The 27644-nt window shown below is 37.6% G+C and overlaps 1 protein-coding gene across 9 annotated transcripts in view; it reads right to left on the bottom strand.

Annotated features, from left to right (window-relative positions):
- The window catches only part of heph (polypyrimidine tract-binding protein 1 heph), a 422565-nt gene that overhangs the window by 16778 nt on the left and 378143 nt on the right, over positions 1-27644 (bottom strand). For 8 of the 9 annotated variants that reach the window (XM_076114244.1, XM_076114246.1, XM_076114248.1 and 5 more), the window contains 3 exons: positions 20606-20725; positions 18550-18676; positions 11989-12047 (listed from right to left, as the gene is read on the bottom strand). In XM_076114244.1, coding sequence (XP_075970359.1) covers positions 11989-12047; positions 18550-18676; positions 20606-20725 — 306 coding nt within the window. The remainder of the gene's footprint in view (positions 1-11988; positions 12048-18549; positions 18677-20605; positions 20726-27644) is intronic. The other variant, XM_076114245.1, reaches the window with a different exon arrangement.

Here is a 27644-nt window from a genome sequence, read left to right as displayed (position 1 = left end):
GCCGAACTGCCGAGTGGCTCCGTGGAACCAAAGCTCGCTCACTCAACGTTCATAAGGCTAACATGTAACTAATTTAGGCCTCTCGTATATGTTTGAGATTATATTTCAAGGTGACTGAGTACTTAAGGGTGAAACGACGTCATTAAGCCGACTCAAAGACGAAAGAAAGTTAGTTAAGAGTGAAATTGAAAATGTCTGCAACTTTATTTTTTATTTTTACGATGTTCTGTAACTGTTCAAAACCTAATGCAAATAAAAGCTATGTCGCAAGTGTAACAATTTTAATAAAAAGTTCAGAAGTGTTCGGCTTGGTAGTATCAGATTAATTTCCTTTTATTTGCACAACAAAATAATAATAATAATAATGACTCTGAATACCGGGGGACCTTCAGTTTTAATTACTCTTGCCGTAGTGAACGCAGGGCTCTGCTACGGTTGATCGTTTGTCCCTAGCTTTTCGTGGGAATAATATGGAAAAAAATATAACTAGAAAGTATAATCTCAGACCGCTGCCCGGGGGTCGCCGGGGCTCATCAAGAGATGAGACCAACCGTGTAAATAATAGGAATCAGACTGAGAATAGGTCAACAGTATCTGATCAAGTATCCGTTTCAGAATCTTGCTCTTCATTGTTTCCTTCACTGCCTTCAACACCTCCTTCTTTCTGTAAATCTCCAACGCCGTGTAGTATAGAAACTTCGTCTTCCATTCATTCTGCTCAGCTGGTGAATGTTGCACAGGAGACAGATAATGTCGATGAACCTGTGCCCACCACCAGCTCTTTAGGAATCCGTAGGAAATGGACATCTGAAATGAATGAATTTATCCTACGGACCTACCTGTACCTAACAAATATTGACACTGACAAAAACACATACCTCGCACCACTACACACAAAATTCCTAGAAAAGTTCCCTTCGATGCAGGTTAGTCGCCAGCGAATAGGAGACCAACGTAGAGCGATAGTCCGAAGCAAATTATTACCACAAACAACAATAGACAAAATTTATAATGAAGTCAGAGCCGATCTCTTACGTATAGAAAATGAAATAGTACATAACAATACAAAACACACCACTTCTACCAACACTCAACCAGAACAAAGACTTAGATGGACGAAGGAACAAAATGAGGCAATAATGAGGATATATTTCAAAATAACACAATTAGAAACAAATAAAACTGCGTACAGAAAACACTTACACCAAGAGTTCATAGCTTTATTTCCTGACCTATCCCATGTTTCCGAACAAAGAGTCTCAGACCAAAGACGTCTTATAATAAATAGCAAGTATATTAGTGAGACTAGATTACTCGAAATTAAAAATGAAGTCGCTGCAGAATTACAACCATTACATTTAATAGTAGATGCACACAATACAGCTGTCGAACAAACACAAACTCAATTAGTAGAAGAACAAATACCCACATTTTTGAACAGTATAGATATTGAAAATATTATAGATACTAACACACATTGTAGAGGAAACACACAACAAGAAGTACCTGAAAGAAATAAGGATATAGATGAAACATTCACACAAACATTACAACACTTCAGAAATACTCACCCCACACAAAGACAATATATACCTAAACAGAGACCGTCTAAGAAATTTGCAATAATTGTTTTCTATATAAATAATGTTATATTACCTGAACAAATTAATATGGACACAGACTTCAATACATTGCAAACTGTCATATACAGTGCTGCATGGACAGCCGCTAAATTAAATGGAGCTAAACTGTCAATAACGTCACCTACTTTTAATACAGTACCGAGAACTAATACACCTAGGTGGCAGAGAAGGTTAGAGAAAAAACGTGATGATCTACGAGGAAAAATCGGTAGGCTCACTCAATTCATAGCAGGAAACAGAAATAGACAATTAATTAAAGAAATAAATAAAATTATAAAAAACTACAAAATACATACAACACATGAAAACCCTAACACAGAACTTTCACACTTCATGGACACGCTGAAACAAAAGCTGACAGTAGTAACAAGCAGGTTAAACAGGTATAAAAAATGTTCTTTTCGAAAGACTCAAAACAATACATTTAACTACAACGAAAAACAATTTTACAGAACATTAAAGACAGCTACAACAAACCAAAACACACCGATCAATAGGAATAGTAGCGGGAGTGTCCCACCAGTTGATGAACTACATCAGTTCTGGGCTGGAATCTGGGAAAATCGTGTAGAGCACAACAAGGAAGCTGAATGGCTTAAATTAGAGAAGGAAAATAATAGTAATATTGAACAGATGCAGTTTGAGAATTTACAAGTAGAAGTTTTTCAAGAAGTTATAAATAAATTACATAATTGGAAAGCCACAGGAACAGATTTTATACACAACTACTGGTATAAAAAACTTACTTATGTACACCCCTTTCTCTATAATCACATCAATCTCTTTCTTAATCATCCCGAAACAATACCTCCATATATAATGGAAGGTATTACATACATGCTTCCTAAAGACTCCAACGATACCACCAATCCAGCTAAGTACAGACCAATTACCTGCCTACAGACTATATATAAAATAATAACCTCTTGTATCTCACACATGATCTACAAACACTTAGAAAATAATCAAATACTCACCGAAGAACAAAAAGGATGCAGAAAGTTTAGCCAAGGTTGCAAAGAGCAGTTAGTTATAGATTCAGTCATACATAAAAAAGTCCTGAGAACCAAGAAGGAGTTACATACTATGTATATAGATTATAAAAAAGCTTACGATTCCGTGCCTCATACATGGCTCCAAGAAATTTTAGAAGTTTACAAAATTCACCCGAATCTTATTAATTTTCTTAATAGCATTATGACAAACTGGACGACACGACTACGACTTACGACATCTTCAGGGACTGTTGACACCGAACCCATCAAAATCCAGCGTGGCATATTCCAAGGAGATTCTCTCAGCCCTTTGTGGTTCTGCTTGGCTCTTAATCCACTCTCAAAACTGTTAAATTTGGCGGAACCTGGATACCCACTAGAGTGTGACAATCATAATACGACAGACGGACTGACTCAACAAACTCCTTTTAAAATTAACCATCTTCTTTACATGGACGATATTAAACTTTATGCGACGACTTCTTATGATTTGATTAAGCTGGCTGACATAACAGAACAATTTTCAAATGATATTGCTATGGAGTTTGGTATAGATAAGTGCAAAATTAATTCATTTAAAGCAGGTAAAAATTATCAACATTCACATGAAATTCTGACCGGTGAGACTATCAATTCCCTTGATGAAAACGAAACCTACAAATACCTAGGCTACATTCAATCCCGTGAAATTCATCATAAACAAATTAAAACAACCCTTACTCAGCAATTCAAACACCGACTTAACTCCATATTCCATACTCAGCTAAACTCTCGAAATACTGTTAAGGCCATTAATACGTATGCCGTTCCTGTTCTAACCTACTCCTTTGGTATCATAAATTGGTCTAACACTGAGCTCAAAAACTTACAACGTCTCATAAATACAACTATGACTAAAAATAGAAAACATCACCCAAGAGCATGTATTCAAAGACAAACACTACCAAGGGAGGAGGGTGGAAGAGGGATCATAGATATTATAAACCTACACAATAAACAGATATCCATATTAAGAACCTATTTTCATTCGAAATCTGCAACCTCAAATTTACATTTATCAATAGTGTGTAATGACCAGAAACTCACACCATTAAATATGGTAGACCAATCATCCCAAAATAACGAACGTCAGAAAAGTTTGCATACAAAAATAGCAGAGTGGACCCAAAAATCGCTACATGGAAGACATCGTCAAGACCTGAGCCAACCAAACGTCGACAAGAAAGCGTCGAACGAATGGCTCATCGGAGGGCAACTCTTTCCCGAAACGGAAGGATTCATGGTAGCGATTCAGGATCAGGTGATAGAAACTCGAAACTATCAGAAATACATTATGCGCACCCTTCTGTCATCAGATATTTGTAGACGCTGCAATAGTGCCTCCGAAACCATCCAGCACATTACAGGGGCCTGCAAAGCCATCGTTCAGACTGACTACAAGCACAGGCACGATCAGATAGCCAACATCATTCATCAGAAACTCGCACTGAAATATAAATTCATAACTACACCACTTATGCCATATTATAAATATACCCCAGAAACAGTATTGGAAAATAACACTCACAAACTATACTTCGACCGCGCGATTCTGACTGACAAGACAACACACTACAATAGACCGGATATAACTTTAGTAGACAAAATTAACAAAACTGCACACCTCATTGATATAGCTGTTCCCAACACACATAACCTACAAAATACGATAGCCGAAAAGATGTCGAAATATATTGACCTCAAAATCGAAATTGCGCGAATGTGGCAGCTGAACAACGTAACAATAGTACCAATAGTCCTTTCCACCACTGGCGTCATCCCTAAGCAACTACATCAATCCTTAAAATCATTAGACCTCCCCCCATACATATACACAACTCTACAAAAAGCTTCCATACTCAACACATGCAGAATAGTCAGGAAATTCCTTCAGACTGATGATCATACAAGTAGTCCAGCGCTTACACACACACGACCGTCCACATCATCACTATCACACGATCCCACACATACATCAAGACTCTCACACTCTTAGGTTAACACTTGGCTTCGGCCCGTGTTCTCCTTAAAACAACCGGCAACAGCCGAGATACAAAACGTATAAACTAAAAATAATAATAATAATAAGCCCCCTAAACAACCATACGTCCATGTCGAACATCAGACATACGTGGGGGGCGGACACGCGATTGAAAAATTACTGGCGCGGCTAACATGGCTCTGGACACCCATAAAAATGGAGACACGTAGTAAGAATAAACGTATAGGGCCGCTGTCCGGGGGCGATCGCCGGAGCACACCTGGAGTCGACGCTGGGTGTAGCAGCATGCGATCCGTCGGCGGAGTGGAGTTGAATAGGCGGGCTCCCTCCGGGTTAGACCCAAATGCTACAGCCAACCACACACAGGACAGACAGACAGACGATGACAATATCAGCATAGATTCATTTCCATCAATAGTAGAACCATTTAGTCCATCCACTAATTCTTACAACCCCACACCGGTGTCTTCCATAGATGAAGATTCTCGTGGAGCACCGACCCCGACCTTAAGTGTTGCGCAGGTGGCTAACGCCTTTTTACCTACGTCCACTAAGGCTGGGAAACCCCGAGTGCGCATGAGTTGGAGCAAAGACGTAAACATGTTTATTATGCGCACTTACTTTTACATCACTAAGTTAGAAACAGACATGACTATTTACAGAAAGACATTACACGAGCAATTTTCCCTTAAGTACCCAGATGTTAAAGTAACTGAACAACGAGTCTCAGATCAAAGAAGAACAATAGTACGAAACAATCTTTTATCACAAGAAATATTGAATAGCTTGAAAGAGGAAGTCAGAATACAATTAGAAAACGAAACACATACCTCACCCATACATACATCACCAGAAAGTCCTTCACCATCACACTCACAAGATCATACTCTCTCATTATCTCACATGCAAATCCAATCTCAAATACACACACATACATCATCACACACACAGACCTCTCACACATCTACACAAACAGAGTCTGTAACACTTACACTAGAAAATGACATTGAAACATTAGAATATCGTAGCTCAGAAGTAGAGACACATTTGCAGGAAGTCACTGAAAAATTCCAAGCAACCCTAACAAAATATTCTGGAATGAACCCTGCATCACGCCCAAAACTACCTAAACTTAAATATAGCCCTAAACTCACAAAATTAGTAAACCTATTTAATAACAATATACTAGACCGATTCATCACTGACCATATGCAATTATCCGACCTACATACCATAGTTTACTGCACAGCCGTAGTTGTTTCTGAAGAACTACAATACAAAATATTAGAATCTAGCAATAATACAAGACGGAATAATCCATTAAAACCTTCGTGGCAAATTAGGCTAGAGAAAGACATTGAAAAACTTAGGGCAGATTGTGGCAGACTCACACAATACATTAATAATAATAGATCGCACAAAGTAGTTAAAAGAGTAGAAGAAATATTTAGAAGTCGAATTTTACATACGAGACACGAAGAAAATAACAGGAAACCAGAAGAATTTCTGGATACTTTAAAGCAAAAACTTGCCCTGAAAGTCCATAGGCTACGTAGGTATAAGAAAGCGCAGCAACGCAAAAACGATAACATTTTGTTTAACACAAACGAGAAAATATTTTATCGAAATCTTTTAAAACCACACACCAACACACAGACTGCATCTACAGAAACACCAACAAAAACACAACTAGAAGAATTCTGGTCCAACATATGGGAAAAAGATATAGAACACAATAATCAGGCAGAGTGGATAACAGAAGAAGAGAGTAGGTGGAGCGAAATAGGGGAGATGGCATTTGATGAAATAACACAATCAGATATTACAAGTATTACAGATAAATTACACAACTGGAAGGCACCAGGCATAGACAAAATACACAATTATTGGTTTAAGAAATTAACATCTTTACACAAACACTTAGCTAAAAACTTAACAGATATCGTTTTAGGGAGACAAGATATACCAGATTTCTTAGCGACAGGAATAACCTACATGCTGCCAAAAGGCACACACTCTCCACAACCTTCTCAATACCGACCAATCACTTGTTTACCCACCTTATACAAAATCCTAACTTCAGCAATAACTAGGAAAATTAATAATCACATTGAAAGCAACAACATAATAGCTGAGGAACAAAAAGGATGTAGGCGGGGTCATATGGGCTGCAAAGAACAGCTAGTAATTGACTCAACTATCCACAAACATGCCACCACAAAAAATAGAAACCTTCATTGCACCTACATAGACTACAAAAAAGCCTTTGATAGTATTCCGCACTCCTGGTTAATTCATATCCTAAATATATACAAAATCAACCCAAAAATAACAGATTTCTTAAAAATCATTATGACCCAATGGAAAACCTCTTTACAGTTAACTAGCAACAACGACACCATTACTACCAGACAAATATCCATTAGAAAAGGTATCTACCAAGGCGACTCCTTAAGCCCGTTATGGTTTTGTCTAGCCCTAAACCCCCTCTCACATTTGCTGCATCGTACCCAGGTTGGATATACTCTCAAACACTCAACACAAGACACAACAATCTCACATCTTATCTACATGGACGACATAAAACTTTATTCTAGAACTGAGAAAGAAATGAAAAGCCTGATTGATGTAACGGCACAATTTAGTAAAGATATTAAAATGGAGTTCGGATTAGATAAATGTAAAACACTGCACATTGTTAGGGGCAAAATCCAACCTGGAGACTATACACTAGACAACGACAACACTATCACAGCCATGGAATCTACTGACTTATACAAATACTTAGGCTATAAACAACTAAAGGGAATAGATCACACTACAATTAAGGAAACGCTTAGTACAGAATATAAAAAACGCACAAATGCTATTTGTAACACACAATTGTCCGGTAAACACTTAATAAAAGCCCTGAACACCTACGCTATACCGATACTAACCTATTCATTTGGTATTATTAAGTGGACCAAAACGGACATCGAACAAATAGAACGAACCACACGCACAACACTCACAAAACACAATGATTTGCACCCAAAATCTGCAGTGGAAAGATTAACTATCAAACGACACAAGGGAGGAAGAGGCTTGATAGATATCCATCATCTCTGGCAAAAACAAATATATAACCTAAGGACATTCTTTCATACAAAATCACACACAAGCAACATCCACAAAGCTATCACACAAAACGATCACAACTACACACCACTAAACCTTAGTGACCACTTGGACACACCCGACCCTAACAACACTAACCCACAAACGCAAAAATTGGAATCTTGGAAAAGGAAAGTACTCCATGGACGCCACCCACACGATCTGGAACAAGCTCACATAGACACTATAGCATCCAACAAATGGCTCCAAACGGGTAACCTATTTCCTGAAACAGAAGGATTCATAATAGCCATACAAGACCAAATAATAAACACAAAAAATTATAGAAAATATATTATAAAAGACCCTACAGTAACAAACGACAAATGCCGGAGATGTCACAGTCAACCGGAAACCATACAGCACATAACCGGAGCTTGCACTACACTCACACAAACAGACTACACACACAGACACAATCAAATAGTCAACATCATACATCAAAACCTCGCACTCAAACATAACCTCATACAAAACACAAGCACACCATACTACAAATACACACCTGAAACTGTTTTAGAAAATGCATCATACAAACTATACTACGACAGAGCAATACTTACCGACAGAACCATACACTTTAACAGGCCCGATATAACACTACAAGATAAAATAACAAAAACCACTTACCTGATAGATGTAGCAGTCCCCAACACCCACAATATCCAGAAGACCATCACTGAAAAAATCAGTAAATACGCAGAACTCAAAGACGAAGTCTTGAGGATCTGGAAACAAAATAAAGTTTATGTTGTTCCCATAGTTGTCTCTACCACTGGCGTCATCCCTAAATACCTCCATCAATGCCTGAAAATTATTGACCTTAAACCATCTACTTACATAATGATCCAAAAAGCCGCTATCTTAAACACCTGTAGAATAGTTAGAAAGTTCCTGCAAATAGAAGAAAACGACATCACACCACATCACACAACAACACAAACATAAACTCACACACCCTGCATTCACTTGGTGTACACCCGTGAATGCAGGTTATACCAGCCCAAGAGCTGAGATTTAAAACCCTTTTCACAATAATAATAATATATTTATTTCAGACCAAGTCCATACAGAGTACAATTACATTGAGAAGTAATAGAAAAACTTAACCTAGGTCATTACAAAAACTATCTTATTAACACACGCATGAATGCTTTCATTATATCTGAATCATATTTTTCAGCAATGACCTTCAAGATGCTATTGGTGCTGTCCCGCACTCTTCTCAATAAAGAGGCAACCCGTTTACGTAAAATGGCATGAAAGCCATCAACTCTCGCTTCAGCAAACATGCTGGAGGCACTACAGAAGCGGGGCAGACCCAACAGCATCCTGAATCCGTTGTTGTATTGGACTCTCAAAGCATTATATGTCCTCTGAGTATATCTGACCCATAGACTGCTCGTGTAGAAAGTTTGGCAGTAAGCTTTGAATAGTGTTATTTTTGCTTCATTACTACACCGAGCAAATCTACGAGCCAGCATATTACTCCTTACTGCCATTGCTCTGCGTTCCCGTTCAATGTCTACCTGGTCGTCAAGATTCCCAGTAACATAATGTCCAAGATATTTAAACTGTTGAACTTCTTTCAGGTTAATTCCATTTAATTTTATTGGTGGTACTTGAAGTGGACATTTACCAGGAGCCTTGAAGACCATGTACACACTTTTGGAGCAGTTATATAACAGACCATGACAAAGAGCAAAACTCTCACATATTCCTAACAGCCCTCTAATTGCTCCAACAGTTGGACCCAGCAGCACCATGTCATCTGCGTAGCTAAAGTTATTCATACATACATCATCGATCCAGCAACCTAACTTGGCGCTGCTGAGCTCAACTATGAGCTCATTCACGTACAGGTTGAATAACTTAGGAGAACTTAATCCGCCCTGCCTCACCCCACATTCCAACCTATATTCATTAGAGAGACTGTTAGCCCACTTTACAGTGTTAACTTGATTCGCATACCAGTAATGAAAGAGATTTTGAACCTGCATATGCACACCTGTCCGCTTAAGCTTTTGCCACAGCACATCATAAGAGACAAGGTCAAATGCCTTTGAGAGATCAAGAAAGCATGCATACACAGGCGTATTCCTCTTAGTATAGTACTGCACAGTGTGCTTAAATAAACACTAAATAAACACTGTTATTTGCCGTTTATACTTCCTACTAATGGGTAAGAAAGGGACATTTTTTAACTGCGCTTGGAAAAGTACCATAGGATCATAGCATAGTATACTATGCTATTAATTATAATTCGTATACTAATATCCGTGTCGTTCATAAACATTTCACATAAAGTATTGTAAGGACAGAGCGACAAATTACCAATTTTGTGGAGAAAAACCCATATTTCTTACACCTGGTCCATAAACAATGATTAAGAAACATGCCGATTGCATGTAGCATTGTAATAAACAGGGGGGCAATAAAAATAGCCGTAGTACTGACATTGTATGCTCGTTAGTCGGTACCGGAGTTACGACGTTAGATCCGTTAACGAGATCCAGACTTATTGCTGTCGAGACCACTGCCACGGAACTAAAGTACCAACTAAAGCAATGTTATTGCGCTGTCACCGAGGTTAAGAATGCTGTTCTCATTTCAATTACTGTTTAAAATGCAATTTGATTTTGCGAAGTTGGTTCGCGGGTTAAGTGAAATAGCCAAGGTGTTGTCGTTAGAAGAATTTATAGTATTAGAAGAGAAGGTTGCTGATTTCCTTTCGTAAATAGTTGTAATTTTTCGTATCGGTTTATGGCAAGTTTAAGCGTATGGTGTCATCAACATTCTATTTTGTTCCGAAAAATGTATTTATTAACACTACTATACCATCGGAAATTACGTTATATTATGTTTCAAAATAGAGACTCATTAGTTGCAGTTAGTAACAGGCAACACGGTCCTACACTCGGCCACAATCACGGGCGAGTTGATGGGACTTAGCGTTGCTAAGTTTTCACCACTCAGCTCCACTCCGCCGGTGATATCTCAATTTCACGAGGGGTTTCCCCGCTTCCCAACATTAATTTGTACCTTAAGTCATAAGCTGAACGCGGTGAACACCCTAGAGTATATACCTCCACTTTCAAGGTACTATGCGCTCTAAGTTTATTGCTTGTACCAATCGCATTAAGCTCCACAGGAATTGGGCGTAAAGAGCGACTAATTAGGACGGATAGTCGAGTCGCTATTGTAGAATTCATTAGCGAATTGTACCTACGCCGCGAGGTATTACAGACAAATTCACCAAATGAATACAGTAACGAGCACGTTAAAATTATCTTTTGTGCTTTTGTTAACCCCATTACATCTTGTTAAGTATGTATGTACCTTTACAGCTCGCGTAATAAAATACTATCTGCTCGCATTTCAGAGATAAAAATCGAAAACCAAAACTGTCGACGGTCGCCATCGGTCTCAAACAAAGTTACGTTCAGCGATTCATAACCGTATGGCAACGAAAAAAACAAAAACTCGATAATTATACTCGTAAAGCGAGTTTGCGGAAGCCGCAAAACGAAATTTAATTTGCCCTGAACGCTGCATCAGAAATAAAGTTAAAACAGTCGCTGCAGTAGGCGGCAGTACGCCCAACTTCTAACGCAAATGAATAGCGAATGGGAAAAGTTGGGCCGAGAAAAATGATGTCCCACTCGGTGAGTCGGGCGCGGACTATTGTCGCGGGCTCGACGCTGCCATGTTGTTTCTCGATATTATTGTTATTAAATGCACATAAACGTTCTGTTGTTGTTCGAGCTTTGTTGTAGGTAAGCTGCGGACCAACGTACACACAACTTTAATGTTTCGAGGGCGTCCGCACGAAATAAACTGAATAGCTTTTTGAGAACTTTTTCGTTTGTTGAAAGTTATATTTACATGTAACGTTAAATCAACTCGAAAACTCGGAGTTTTTAGTTCGTTTGTCACCAGCGTGGGTGTATTCTCCACATGAATGATATCGATATGAGCTTCCTAGTTGTGTACGCAATTGAAGTGGAGCAGATAAGAGAGAGACACTTCATTTCGAGATAGTTCGAGAGCGAGTCATTAAAGTGAATGAAACGTGCGGCAATAACAACTTTGTTTTACGGCTTTACTTTACAAACAGTTAAATAAAAACAAAGAAGTGTTTAGTACTCACCGTTTTCGCCGTTTGCGCTGATACTGTGTCCGGATACTGAATGAGGGCTTGGAATGAATCTGTAAACAAAATACACTTCGGATTAGGACTAATGAGAACTGGAGTGCTGAAAAAGAAACTGTAAAGCGTGTTGATCTTTATTTTCCTATAACAAAGTTAACGTTTGTTAACAATGTTTTATAAGTCTAGAGTTTGTTTCATTACGTAAACGGAATTAAAAGTATGTTGTTAGGGTTACACTTAATGTGGCTGCGTTTATTCTAAAAGCTGACGAATGACTGTCCTCTTATGTATAATAAAATTATAAGATTATATAATACTAGCTGACCCGCGCAACTTCGCTTGCGTCACATAAAAGAGAATAGGTCATAATTTTCCCGTTTTTGTAACATTTTTTACTGGTAATCTGCTCCTATTGGTCGTAGCGTGATGATATATAGCCTATAACCTTCCTCGATAAATGGGCTATCTAACACTGAAAGAATTTTTGAAATCCGACCAGTAGTTCCTGAGATTAGCGCGTTCAAACAAACAAACAAACAAACAAACAAACAAACTCTTCAGCTTTATAATATTAGTATAGATTAGTATAGATTTGAATATATCATACTTAATATGCTAAAAACACCTCCACGTATTTCTCTGAAATATTGTCACCATAGAGGTTAGAAAGCTTCCGTACAATAATTTGTTCTCCATCATAACTATGGATTTATGAAATATAACAATTTTCATAGTAGTAAAACAATTTCCTCTAGAGAACTCGAGTGTTGGATGTCTCACGGAATTCCTGACAGGCAATATCTTGTTCACAAGAACGTTCAAACAAGGTGAAATTGGCGCCCAACGCGGGGCGGTTCGCGATCCTCTCACTCGTCGCGACTCGGTCTCAGGTGCACCGCAGCTATTTTATCATGTACAACACTTTAGCGTATATTCCAGTAAACAACTTTCATGCCTATTTTACTTTCGTCATAAACTCGAAAAGTACAAATTTATTGCGTCTGTCGCGCTCACTCACTCTCGACTCCCTTGAAAGTTTGATGTGGTGGCGTGCTGAACCGTTGCAACTACTCTCTAGTCGCTGCCGTGTTCAATTCTCAGAGGATAATCAATGATAAAAAGGCATTAATCACCGAAACAAGTGTGTAAACAAGGGAGGTAGGTGGGCGAGCATTCAAGTGAATGGTCCCACAAGTAATATAGTTGGTGGAGTTTATTTACTGCGAGAGGATAAGCGTTAAACCCCCTAATTTAAGGCATGAGCCGGGCGATCATTGCCGTCCGTGGGGCGAGCACATAAATTCACATTTTTAGGAAACATCGTTCGGGTTGGCAACACCTGGGCTGGCCACATAACGTACCATTAGACGCCGTGACACCGTCTCGCCTACGGTTAGGGCTGTATAGCCTATTAAATATAAGAGGGGTGCCTACGTTCACTCTTTGTGCTAGATTTGAAAGTGCTATTATGTATTGTTGTACTTTATATTTATTTTACATTTTTACTTTGAATATACATATTATACTTGTAAGTTCCTAGGCCTAACTCAGTTTTGGAGACACGTAATAATTTGGTTTTTAATTGATAAAATAAATACAGACAATTATTGTAGAAAAATATTTCAAAATAGAGCCCGTTTTTAAAAGAAATATAATGTAACATCTACAACTTACCATTAAGCATTGGCAGTTTTATCATAAAATATAAAAGGCAGAACCACTCAAGGCAGAAAACGGCGAGGTAAATTAAAAGTAACGCCTTGTCTCCTTCATACATAGTTAAATGCTCTTTAAGGCCCCATATTTTCCTTGGCCAACCATTTGGGAACGTTAAAATGGAATGCATAAAAGGCTTACCGCAAATTGGAGTTTTTATGTAATTACATCGTGAATAAGCAAAAAGAGTTTTATGACAATGAAGACGGCTACTCGAATGCGCCAGTTACTTCAAGCGCACTAGTACAATGTAGAACATTGTATTTTCCTGTACACTTTTCTAATTTTATATACGATAATAGGTTACTAAATAAGAATAGAACTGTAGTAGGTATGTTCTCTCGCGGGGATACTCACTGCTAAGTGCAGTGCGAAGAGACTTAGATATTTAGATGAAATTTTCTACGGGCATTTTATACTCGGCGATGTGTTAGCCATCAAAGGCTTAATTGGCGATTTGACGCAGAGTTATTGCTGCTAGTATGTGAAAATCCCGAATGGAAATACAATTAAGAAGGTCGACAATAATCAAATGCTACCTAAAATATTTTGTGCAAAAAATGTGTGTTTTATTTATTATTTTTGCGTCTTCTGTGTCAGTAATGTCAAAACAACGGCGTGTTAAAAGTTCGCCTCAAGGAATGTTGCCAGTGTGTATTACCGACATATTTTGTTATGAGCAAGTTCGTATGATGTTACATTTTATGAGTATATGGCTTAATTAGCTGCCGACAACATAAAATGTTTTCCCTATAATTCGTTGAAGATATTTATCCTTTGCTTTCCCAAACGTTTATGCGATATTTGTTTCACAAAATTAATTTTGATTAAACAATAACAAATATTAATTAAAATTCACAAGCCTGTTGCCAGACTCGTACTGTTGACACAAAAAGTTTTATGCAGTTTAGGCAATAATGAAAATGGAAGTTTCCCAAAATAATTGTCCCCTTTGCTCTGTTTTATTTATCCAAGCTGAAATATTCAAGCGCTAATTCAATAACGTTGCTTGCGGCTCCGATTGCGCGCAAGAAATTCAAATCTCAATCAATCCGTCGCGTACGCGCCGCTTCATTATGTTTCATTAAAAATTCAACTGGAATGCGCAATTACTTTATGGAATATTTAAACGTCAATGTCTACGTAAAAACAAGATGGGAGTTGTGGTAAAATTAAAATTTCGTAATCCGCATTTCGCTGTGTAGCAAAGAGGTTGCTTCCGCTATGTTAATATTAAGCGGTGGGGCAGGGCGGTGCGCCGGCCGAACGATTACAGTATAATTTGATATCTTAAATCTCGACGTCTCCCCTGAAATGAGCGAGCTCTGTCAAGCCTGAATGCGTCCTCGTCGCAATTTACGCGCCTTTTCAACTAACCTTCGCCTTCGACACTGGGATACTACTTGCAAATTGCTAAATACTTGCTCTGCAACATCGTTAGCATCGGTGCACTTACACTTCCGGAACACTCACTGGGAATTTGTAGTTTCTTTAAATCGCTCTCAGCATTAGTGCCGACGTGCTCGCTGCGCTGTATGTAAATAAGCTCAGTGATTACGCGTCATGCAGCGGCAACTAAGACGCCGCAAAGATGATATTTGTAGACGAATCAAATCCTTAATTAAGGGAATCCAACGGCGACATAGACACGACACCTACCGCAAACAGGGGACGCATAATAATTGTAGCGGTCTGCTACACCTTAATAAAGCCAATCGGGGGAGGTTGCGGGGCAAGGGCCTGCCGGGCAGCGCGGGGGGAGGTGGAGGATTACGGCGACTCCGCGCGCTCTTCATTGAGATTTGTTTCGGGATTAGGAACGCGTTTGATGGTAACCTCCCGTCAGGCCGCGGTCGACGCGCCAACAGAGCGGAACCGCCATTATAAACGTTTTCTCTACGCCGCACTTAGTATTAAAGCGATAAACGATAAACGTAACAGAATATTCATCAGACTAACTTTGACGTAACTCATGAAAGTAACACGCATGAAACAACACGAATCAACATTTGGTAACAACTTCTATATGATTAATGTTAGAAGAAAATTGTGACTTTGCAAAAGCGGTGATGAATGTTTAAATGTAAATAAATGTGGAATATTAAATTTCCGATTGAAAGCCACGTGTGCTCAGTGCGATAAGGGCTGCTGACAACTCCCTCAATGTTAATCTACGTAAACGATGGCATATACAATAACTCTGGATATCGAGCTTTAATAGAATATGTATATGCCAAAAAAATATACGTCTCCCCTCCGTTGCAAAAACTTAAAAGTGCCGATCAACGTTTTCAGAAAAAGCACGAATATCGTTCTCATAAATATGAAGAAAGTGTTTTATGAAAATCGAGTTAAATATTATGCCTACTTTTAAGCAGTTGCGTGACATATAGCAGGGCACTGAAAGTGAAAATGAGAGCGATATAAGTATGTGGTTTATTTGCTCCTCGTGAGACACGATAATTGAAGTATGGATTTAAACATTTCGGATATGCAATCTACCTAGATACTCCGTTTTAAGCAGATTTGGTGGTTCGATAACATCGTTATGTAACGATCTAACCTTACTGTAATAAAATTTCAAGAAGCAATTACAATGTAATCCTAAACAATGTTTTTGACTCAAGTTCGAGGATCAACTTGACACAAGTTAATTAAAGGCTACAAAAATAAAGAAATGAATATCAAGTCTTTAGTCCCGGGATTTCACGTAGTATAGCAGCCACCTACCGGTGTTTACAACTAGCTACATATAAGAGTTAAACGTTTGCAGTCAGGTGCCGTTATGAATATTCAAACGCGAGCAGAATAGGTGCCGGGAAATTGTCCGGAGACAAAAGCTTTTACAATTGGACAATGATGAATGTGGTAAAAAAGCAAACAGCCGTTTGGGGAACTAGGAGCGGGCGTTCGGAAATTGGAAATGCTGGAAATGCTACATTAGTGACGTCACAATATGAGATACCGACAAGTTACGAGCGCGTCCGAAGTCATCCGAACTGCTTACGGCCGCGTGTGATCACCAGTATTGAGATTTTGTGCGGGAACAAAACCGATTAACTGTAACGGCAGATTGCGATGTGATTTGAGTTTGATCGCTTTTTTATGCGAATGTTTGTTTATATTGCTACGTATTATGTAAGTACGTGTGCCGATTATATTCTGACAACGACAATATGTTACAATTTCAATTTGTTTAATGGTTACTTGAAACAGCTAGATTGATCTAATCCGAAATAGCTTCGATATTATTCGAAACACATTTGAACTATTTACTTTATCCTCATTATTGCTATGATTATCTGTACAGAGGAAACAGAAAAGCCTTTGAGATCCATTATAATGTGAACTAATTAACCGATTCCTACAGTTTAATAAAATATTCCATTCCATTTCTCGGAAAATGAACTGAGAGTAATACCCAATGTTTACTTTATGAAAAGATGGTTTAATATTTGAAATTAAATGTTAATCATTGACGCTAAAACGGTGTCCGAATCGACTTAATTAATGGAGGCCCCGATAAAAATTAATTACTCAAATTCTTTTTTTACGATTTCATTGCTCTATGATTATTCATCTATCATTAATTTCAGTAATCGGATCTCTAGAGGCATTTTATAATTGAAGATCGTAAAATATACCTTCATCAAAGAGATTATTGAAGCTTACGTTATGTGTATACAGTTATTTTAATTACAGTGTTTCGTGAAAGTGTTCCTGGAATGTCGCTGTTCAGTATTCGCATTTTTGTTCTACGGATTTCAAGAATATATCCTGTTCATGGAAAGTCGGAATTCATTGCTAACAAGTTAGACGTTGCAGATCTCTTATTTGGATTTTGGATAAAAAATTCATTGTAACCAAAGAAAGCTCTAATGTATCAGCAGCATAAAAAATAATGAATAACTAATATTTAGAATTTTTGCTAATTGTATAAAAAGGTCGCGAAGAAATTGGTTTAAAATATCGTTTTAGCGCGTAATTTTCACGCTCGGCCGGATGTCGAGGGCGTTGCCTGGCGGGGTTTTTAAATAAAGTTGATTTGAGGTAAGGCTAGGTACTGTGTAATTAGCCAAGAGTGAACAGTGCGGGTGGTCGGCAGTGGCGCCGCGCCCGTGCCGCGCTGCCCGCGGGCTGCCGGCTCGGGGGAGCTTATCAAATATGTACCTACCTCTACCTGGCTCCTGTGTGCCGGATTTATTTAGGATATGCATGAGGGTACGATTTAAATTTTAAACGGATTGCGCCCTTGGATTTCGGCCCTGTGTTATGTTTCGTAAATCTATCACTATAACACGTCCGTCCGAAATTAATTTTAAAGCTCGCCTCGTTTGGATTCAATAATAGTTGTTTTAGCCGCTGTAATCCTGGGTCGCCATAGACGCGACGCGATTGTGACAAAAGGCTTATTAAACAATATATTTGATAGCAAATTACAGAGCGGTTGAATAATTAATTAGGTGGATTTTGTGCAAAATTGTGCTAAAACAAACGGAAGCCTCCTGAGTTGTGTGGCGTATGAGGTTGGGAGGTATTGTTTGAAGGGTGCGGTAATGTTCCCTCGTCCCTCGTCTCCCCCTGTTTCCGCCTTTTTACTCTATGCTCTTCATTCGCGCACGCGGTTACCAGCGCGTACCTGAGCGTCATCTATCAAAATTGAGTTTGTCGCTCAAGACGTTTCTGTCTTTCGCAAACATCACGAGTATGCATATGCATAATTTTATTCCGTAAATACATTTCTACGTTCATCCATCTCTTGTCATTGTATATTCATGCTCATTTACTGGTGTAATTACATGTCGGGTGTAGGAGGGAGTAGGCATGTCAATGTGTACTTACTGTTTTTAGTGAATGTGACGATCTTGAGCACCTTGCCGTACCGTTGGAAGATGGAGTACAATACATCCAGTACGATGGGATATAACATGTGTTCTATGATCACGCGCAGGACCGTGTTGGGACCTCCCTGGTAACAAAAACACTACATTAACAACTAATATGATACCAAAACATCACAACAGCTCGTATAATACCAAGAAATGGTATTATAAATACACAAAGGGCGAATATAATTCAAGGAGCCCACAAAAGGAATATTCGAGTATCCTGAATTACTTATTATTATATAATTGTTTGGTTTAATTAATTATAAAATGAGATTCTGTTATCCTTACAGGGTAATTATGAGGAAAGAATATAATAACCTATTTCGGAGAAGATTGGTTAAACAACATTAAGCGTGGTTATGAGAAAAGCTTATCAATAATTAAACTCCCTATAGACGCTTTGTGACTGCCGGGCTAAGATACTAGAATAGGTAGGGGACATATTATGAGGAGACGCGATATCCCGATGTCTTAGTTTACTGCTTCTATTCCGTTGGGTTTCCTTGTCACATATCGAAAATATCTTATGAGTACGACTATTTGCATACATTATTTGAAGTATTTTACATGTATGTTTCAATAGCCATCTAATATTTGAAAAATCGATGTCACCTTAATTTTAGCTGAGTTCGTGTATTGTTTTTGATCGCGATAATTTGAATACAATTTGTATGTATGTGTGATTTTAATTTTTCCTAAATATTAAGCAGGGTTTCGAAAAATATACTGAGTTAAATAATTGAAAGTATCATAAAATTGTAAACAGCAGATTTACAAAGAAAATAACTGACACGGCACAATTTCGAGGAAACCCAGTTCTTCGTAAAAGCTTTGTAGTATCCATCATCTTCATCATTTATTTTCCTGGAAATAGGTACTCAAATGAACGCAGGTGAAACGTGGATATACTAATACATCTTTAAATGTGCTTCAAGGAAAGAAAATCTACCAGCAGTAGATCAAGTGAATGTCGTTTGAGGATCGTCTCCCTAAAATCTAAAAAAAAATGTGGTGAAAGTCTCGCCACTCCATTTACCATATCCTTAGCTTAAGTACCTAAGCATGTTGACCGTTGCGAGCGCATGAGCGTCATGATCCAAGCTCTGGGGCGACAAACTGTCGATCCACTTAAAATACACCTCTATTTGCATGCACATCGACTGCTTGGTCACCCCAAGAGAATACTCAAACCTAATTTGTAGAGGGACCTTAATATTTAACGTCCTGGTAATCGGTTTGGTTCAGTATTGAAGTTTCTTAGCGTTGTCAGATGTATCTTGCCTATTTCAGTAGAAGAAAAGCTCATGTGAACTCATTTCTAACTACTATTACTATTTCATAGGGGTTTTGAATGATGTTCTAACAGGTTACAGAGTATATTTAGCGGTAGTTTATCTAATCACTAGTGTTTTTTTATATTAATTTAACGGTGTATATTAGTATAAATAATCGCTAAATGTACCTCAGAAACCGTAGTTAAGAGTTTTTCAAGGAGGTATTATTTATGAGGTAGCATAAAAGAGATATTATTTAGGATTTTTAAACATTTGATAGTTACTAAATAAAAGTTTTATGATAGAAAATATAGACTTTACGGTACATAGTGTGTAATAAAGAATTTCTACGGGTGACTGCAAAAGCGTTCTAGTGTAATGTCAAAGGGAATGACAGCTGACGTCTAAAAGCTGGTCAAAGCTAGGTCTGTGGGTCAAAGGACGTTTTGTAACATGACTGACAGCTTTAACGTGTACGGTAATTTTATAGCCTTTATATAACAAAGTTTTACGTGCATGGATACCTACAAATATTCTAATAAGCTGGGGGCAAAACAATCATATTATATGCGTAATAAACCGTCGGGGGTCAACTCTTAGATTACCTACTCAAAATAACTTCACTTTTTTTTAATGACTCTCTTTATTTTATTGGAGGGAGACCAGAGTATGTTATGTCAATTAGCTAAACGTCTATTTAGTGTTATTAACGTTTAGATTAAAGAGTTTTCTCACCTGTATTTCTGTGCCTCCATTCGCAGGCTGCAGCGCTGCGCCGGCGCCGGCCACGAGCGCCGCCCCGGCGCTGTTGGAGATCGCCTGGGCAGCCTGTAGCGCCGCCTGCGCCGAAGCCGACTGAGTAAATAATATACATGTTACAAGTGCTAGGGATAAGCCTAGACTTTTTAAAAGGGCTCATGATTTTGATTAACATCAAGTTCAAAATGTATCATGAAAACGCATGAAAGAATTCAGAAAATGAAAAATGGTCTGTAATCACACAAAAGCCCTTTTAATAAAACATAAAAACAAAACAAAATAATAATTCAGCACCTACACGGAGGCATGCGTAATCATAAAAATTGGATCAAACGCCCAAATGTCAAGTGTCAAGCATCACATATACGGCGTTAATTCAGTACGAAACTCGACGTCCTTTAGCAAGTAAAAACATTCATTGTCACGTAGAAAAAAGTAAACAAACAACAGCCCTCGGCTCTCATAATTTCGCGAACAATGAAACGTAATACGGGAGCAGAGTTATCTCTCCCACGCGAGACCGCCACCTTCGAGTGCTCAAGACTAACAGATAACATTGACCACATCAAACAAAGGCCGTCATAAACTTATTTTGTATCGCTCGTGAACAATTCGCTACTTTGTTGCGTCGTAATATAGGGGTGGACGCCATTGTGGACGACACTTGTGAACTATAATCGCTAACGCACATAAATCGGTCAAAATGACACATTTTTTAGGGGAACCATAAGCTACAGTCTTTGTATCATGTTGCAAACTTGAGGAGAGTAAGTTTCTTTGTAAGCAGAATGTATGAAATACATGTCCATTTATGTGAGTACGAGTAACCTAGTGACAAATTCTTTGCAAGACTTCAAAGTTAATAACGTAACAGTCAATAGGCGTTAGGAGGTGACCAAATTGAATACGGTAAACGGAATTTCTCTGTGAACCGACAATGTGGAACAAAGTTAAGTAGAAAAGGCTTTAACGCGATCTACGTTACGTAACGAATAAAAAAGGTAATGACACACGAATGAAATACAGCGTGTTGTTTACACGTCCCGATCGCATGCAAGGGGGCGGCACACTTTGATCCTATATTTTCACATGGCTTTGTGCGACGGCGGGCTGACAAGCGGGCAGGCCAGACACAAAAATAAGGCTTTAACCGTGTCATGGTAAGCCTGCCGCCGACGGCAAAGGCTCCGGTACAAATTCACGTTGACTTGTTCCACCTCACTCCGCTTTTTCCCTGGAACATATTCTTTGATATGTCTATATAACCATTGTGGAGTTTCCTTTTATAAAATACATTATTTTTGGGGTCAATATCATTTTTGCGCTATCATTGTTCCAATCTTTAGGTCTTTTCGAAATGCTAAAAGGGTATTGACATAATTAGGTTACCATTTCGTTGTATGTGCTGATTGGAGGGTTCGCGACCGATTTTATCGTTTCGGTCTGTAATCCGATACCTTTACCCAATGGCGAAGGTATCGAGATGGTTGTCACCGCAAAAATAAATTGTGTTATATTTTAAATGTAAACATTGGAGTAAACGAATTAAAAATGTTAAAACAGAAATTTTAAATTTGCGAAACGAACACTCAAAACAGGTTTAGGAATGCGATTCCATCAAAAATATTTTCCGTGTCACCGGCGTTCGTGCTATGTCGAACTTGGGAGTTATTTAAAAGGTCTTATTCAGAGTCGCAATCTTTCAGAGCCGACCACTGGCAGACGTTCGAGGAGACGCGACAAAATAACTCCTTCCGCACTACGAGAGTTCTATTCAACGACCACAAAAACCTTTTGCGCCGCATGATTGATCAAAGCTTTGCGTTCGGTGCGCGTTCTTTAAATGCACTCCCCGCCGATATGACATTTTATAAGATTCCGCACAAACGTTAATATGATTAAATTCGGATATGAAAAGTGGTGTAATGACGTGTAAAAGCGTCTCTTTTCATGTGAATCACAATAACAAAGCCTAGTCTGTCTATTCGCAACTGTCTCGTTATAAGTTTTAATAGTGCGCGGTACAAAGAGATCCCCAAATGTGACTGTATAGCAATAAATCTTTATATGACGCTTTATCTTTTAGTTTTGCTTATGTTACTCGCGTGAACGTTCAAACTGATATTTTGTTTGGAAATGTAGTGTATGATACAAATAAAATAACGTATCACGGTTTTATGAACACTAACTTTGATAACTTTGATTTATTCGTGATATAAAGATAGAGTTCGATTTGGCTTTACTATTTTACTTTGTTCAACATTCTCGTTTTGTGTTTTCCTATTTTGTATTTATCATGTCTTTTTCTTTAGAAGTTAACCTAGTCTGAAGCTCGTTGAAGCTGTTTGATGACCTTTGTCTTCTGATAACAATGGCTACCTTAATTGTTAGTCACCATTTAAATCCACAGAGGAATTCGGCTGTTTTGTGCTTAAGCCTAGTATCTAGCCGTTTTTTATTTAACCACGATCAAGATGTTACTAGCTGTGTACTGAAGGACCAATCTCTGCGATCGGTGCTACAGACAACCGGCTAGTTATCGAGTAAAACTATTTTGTTGTACATTTTTCCTGAAACTCGACGGCACCGACTGTAGTGAATAGCGCTACTGATCAGTGAGTACAAATAATTATGACACATAAATTACTTATTTACGACAATTAAACACCTTTCTACCGTTTTAGCCTCAACCAGCGAGTGTAGGAAATAATTATGTTGACAAAAGTCTTGTTGCTATGCGCTTCAGTCGTCACATTAACTTGACCATAATAATAAAAGTATCGCGTGACAAAAATAGATCCTCGTACGATACGCCTTTGTCTATTTGCTATTAGGATACGAAATATGGGCAATTAAAATACAAATCGTAAACATTAGGTTTCTATTTTTTATTTTGTATGTTTCATTCGTGTATGTACCTTATCATTGAAATTAAGAAACATTATCACTCATAATGATATGTTTTTTAAAATGTACATTTCAAAGATAAATCTATTCTAGATTACTCATTTTTTTTTTAAATAAATTATAGCAAATATGTAAAAGTTAAGATTTTGATTCCAAATATTATTTCTTCTATCTATTAAATGAGTTATCTTTAAAAGCAAAATGTAAAAATACTTGTTCAAAAGAATTTAAACTAAGCCTTTATAAAGGTACAGTTTTGGGAGGGAAAATGAAAGCGACAGTAATAGCAAGGATTCGAAGGCATCGAAGTCACATCATTATGAAGCCATAGCCATTTGCGCACACCGGTCGGTAAACGATCTGTGGGTGAAGCAACCATTGGCGCGGTCATTCCATAGATGGGTGACCGCATAGTGGTATTTGAACTGGGCGTCTCCGTGCTTCGGAGGGCACGTAAAAAGTCGGTCCCGGTTGTTGTCTGTTAAGATAACAGTCGTTAAGCCACGTCAAAGGCTTCGGGCGGCTTGAACAACTTTGACACTAGGTTGACCACTAACCATACGATAAGAAGAAGACTATCGTTCGTCGTTTCTTTAAAATAACCAACGATTAGAAGGTATTACTAAGAACTGGATTTAGAATAACCTCTTATTCATAAACACACTATAAACCTATTTTAGTTAAAAAACTACTAAAATATGTTTTCTCTTTTTTCGCTAAGGAATGAAAGAAACAAAACTCTTTATAAGCCTTTCATAACTTCTTATATTTTTTTTAATAAGATGTAAGTCTCTTGACTTTGAAGGATGTATCTATAGAAGCTTAGCAGTAGTTACGAGTGGTATTTGTATTCTATTTGAACTCAATTTCCGAAACTTTATGTATCAATAGTTTGAAGATGCAAATGCATATCTCAAAACTTATCCGATCCTAGAATATTTCACTATTTTTTATTTTATTGCAGCTTGTCAAATACTTCTTGTTTATAATTTAATTAAACTGACGTTCCTACTAGAAGAAAAAATCCTTATCAGTAAAGACAAAACAGAAGTATTAAAAAAAGCGTTTTTTAAACGAGAAGGTAGATTTGGTAATATTTTATCAAAACAATTCTAAACTACATACTACTTCAAAAAGCCAGCCCAATTTAACATGTTTACTTATAAGTCTTCTCAATTGTCGTAAGATGTTCAACGATATTTGCTATGTACATTAGGGAACAAGGATTAACGTAAACAGATAATAGACACCTAGTTGTATCCATTTTGAGTTTAATCATCACATTAATTAGCCGTCGTGTTGACACAAACGCTTGTTTGCGCTGCTGACAATTAGATCAAACAGTTGCAACTATTTAATAAACAATGTATTATATTATTTAATAATAACATGATATTCCTGATGTTTGTCGGTACACAGATAAATGACTAGTTATTGGATGGAAGTTAATTTGTATAAACAGTTTTGTGTTATAGACCAATTTATAATTTATATTTGTTATATTGAATAATATTCTCTGTAGTTAAGGAAGGATTCAAGATCAATACACGTTATTCAGAATTTGGATATCTTCAGCGATAAATAGTTTTTTAAGTTTATATCTTGGGTCGCATATCTGCAATTAGCTAAAGTGGTAAACTAAAAACCTGACTCCTCCCTCATTTTGAGAGATCCTTTTCCATCTTTGGGTCAGTATAAGATGGAAGCCATTACAGGAAATAAATACTTAAGTAGATTAGATTCAGTAATAAATTAAAACAGGTCATCAGTAGACCTTTTCAAACATCACACTAAAAAGACTAAAGTTCTAAAAATAGTTTGCGCTTTTCACCTTTGCCGTTGACATAAAATTAGTCAGCACTTTTAATTTTCGACACTAATTTCACGGAGACGTCTGGAGAGAGATAAGAGAAAAAGTTGAGAACCGTTTTAGAGTTGTCAACTAATTTGTCAGCTATGAAAATTGTTCCTTATATTTTAGTAAGTTTTCTCCTTTCCGTGGTCAATTTAGAATCGAAGTTTTGACCTTGCTGAAGGCTGTCTAAATTGCTACCGGTAGTTGTAGTAGTGGAGTGGAGTGATTTTCGACAACCGGTAAGTACTATCGATAATCGGTAGATTTGATGGCCTCCGTGGCACAGTGGCTAAGGTGGTCACCGCAGCACTGCATAGAGAGGTCCTGGATTCGATTTGTGCACGTAACAAATATTTTTGCGATCCACAAATAGTTGTTTCGGGCCTGGTTGTAATCTGTATCCGTAGTTTTTATGTTTGTAAGAGTCCTAGCGACACAAGAGGAATTCTTAGTGCGTGAGTTGTCTTTAAAAAAAAAGAGTATTGTGAGTTTGACATTTAAAATGTAATGGCACCCGTTAGTGGCGCTAATCAAGTTTCATTTATAAATTGTCGTTAGCTAGCCACCTCTCGATTGTCGATAGTGGTAGAGATCGCGCTACAGTCTATTTCGCTTCTGTACGTCACTTCATTAATATAGAATTAAGTACTAAGTAAAATAAATGGTTGACTATTTAGTAAAGCTATTTATTACTAGCATTTAGGTCAAACTTAACCAGCAAAATGTATCAATTTGTCTACAGCCATTATCATTAGCAGTAGCCAATACATTTTAATATCCATTAAATAATGAGTAATACCTATTTCAATTCTAGTACACAGTATTTAGTGTAGCGCCGGGCATCAATCACAAAATGATTGATTAACTTAATGATTATTTTGAGTACTAATGAATATTGATAGAACACAAGATAATGCTTGTCATATAATTTTAAATACAAAATGTTCCGTTCCTCCAAAAATATCTACAAGTTTTCTACCATATGTATATTTATAACCACCGTATTAAGGCTGGCCACAAAACCGCCCATTCTCCTTTACACAGGTAAGAACAATTTCTCAATATTATCAACCATCAAAATGGTTGAGGGTTTGTTTTTGATAGGTTTCGGGGATAAACGAAACTAATTAAGCGTTTTAATTAATCCTCCCATTGGGTGTTTTGTTACCGAAAATATTGATTTCCTTTCTCCTTTCTCATTGCCGAAGAGCCTCCGGTAAGAAAGGTTCACTCACAAATGTTCCGCATTTATCTTTTTACCTAACGTTATCCCAAGAACGCGTATTATGTAGGGTGGTGAGATTCGGTAAAAGCTGGTTCATTCAGTTCCAGTGACGAATAGGGACATCAGTACCCCAATCCCAGCTTTATTTTTCGCAACAAGTAGTTCTAACTCGTGTTTGAGAACAAACCGAGAGTTAAGACGAACTAAGTAGCGTTTTGATGTGGTTAAGTGAACAGATTCAATGGTATAACCTGCCTTTAAACACGAAGAACTTCCTAAAGGGTTAGTTACCGCGAACTTAACTTTGGTTAAACTTGAATAATCTATTTCGTGTCTATTTCATTAAGGATTATAGGGGAACATAAAGGAGCTTTGAGTTGTGTAGTTACGTAATTATAAGTTTAGAGGTGGCGCAATAAAAAATATAATAAACTCAAAGGCAATCAACAAGACGCGACACTAAAAGGGTTGAGTATAATTTTTAGTGCTGGAAGATGTTAAGAGAAGACGTTAATTTTATGTAGCCTCTAGAGTGACGTACTATAAAAATGAAGGAGAATATTCTTCAGCCTGATTGAATTTCAACTTAAACGATAAAATAGATTTATTAATACCGCTTCGTTTCTCCCACTTTATAGTTAGAGTGAAGTCAAATTACGCCGTGCAATGTTTTAGTGTTTTGTTACAAACTATACTAAGAAAATGATTATTTTATATTATTTTAATAAAATAAAAAAATCTTTGTCCACATGAAGCAGGTTCTATCTATTCGTACTTAAAAAAATGTGCGGTGTACAGATTGAGGCCAGGGTATGTCCGTGGTCAATACATCCATACGTTTGCTGTTTCAAAAGCTTCACACTACACACGGAATAAATTCCACTGCAAGAGGGCTTTTGAAAACACGTCGGAAAACATATACAAAGCTGGAGGCTCTTTACTTCCGAATAAAGTAGATATACAATCTCTTATTCGTCGTTGTATTTTTAAGAGCCATTTTTCCATCATCAGAGAGGAAATACCAAGAA

The sequence above is a fragment of the Anticarsia gemmatalis genome, chromosome 5, assembly GCF_050436995.1.
Source record: "Anticarsia gemmatalis isolate Benzon Research Colony breed Stoneville strain chromosome 5, ilAntGemm2 primary, whole genome shotgun sequence".
Classification (NCBI taxonomy): domain Eukaryota; kingdom Metazoa; phylum Arthropoda; class Insecta; order Lepidoptera; family Erebidae; genus Anticarsia; species Anticarsia gemmatalis.
Note: the sequence above shows the minus strand (reverse complement) of the source record. Positions and strands in the feature narration are given on the sequence as shown.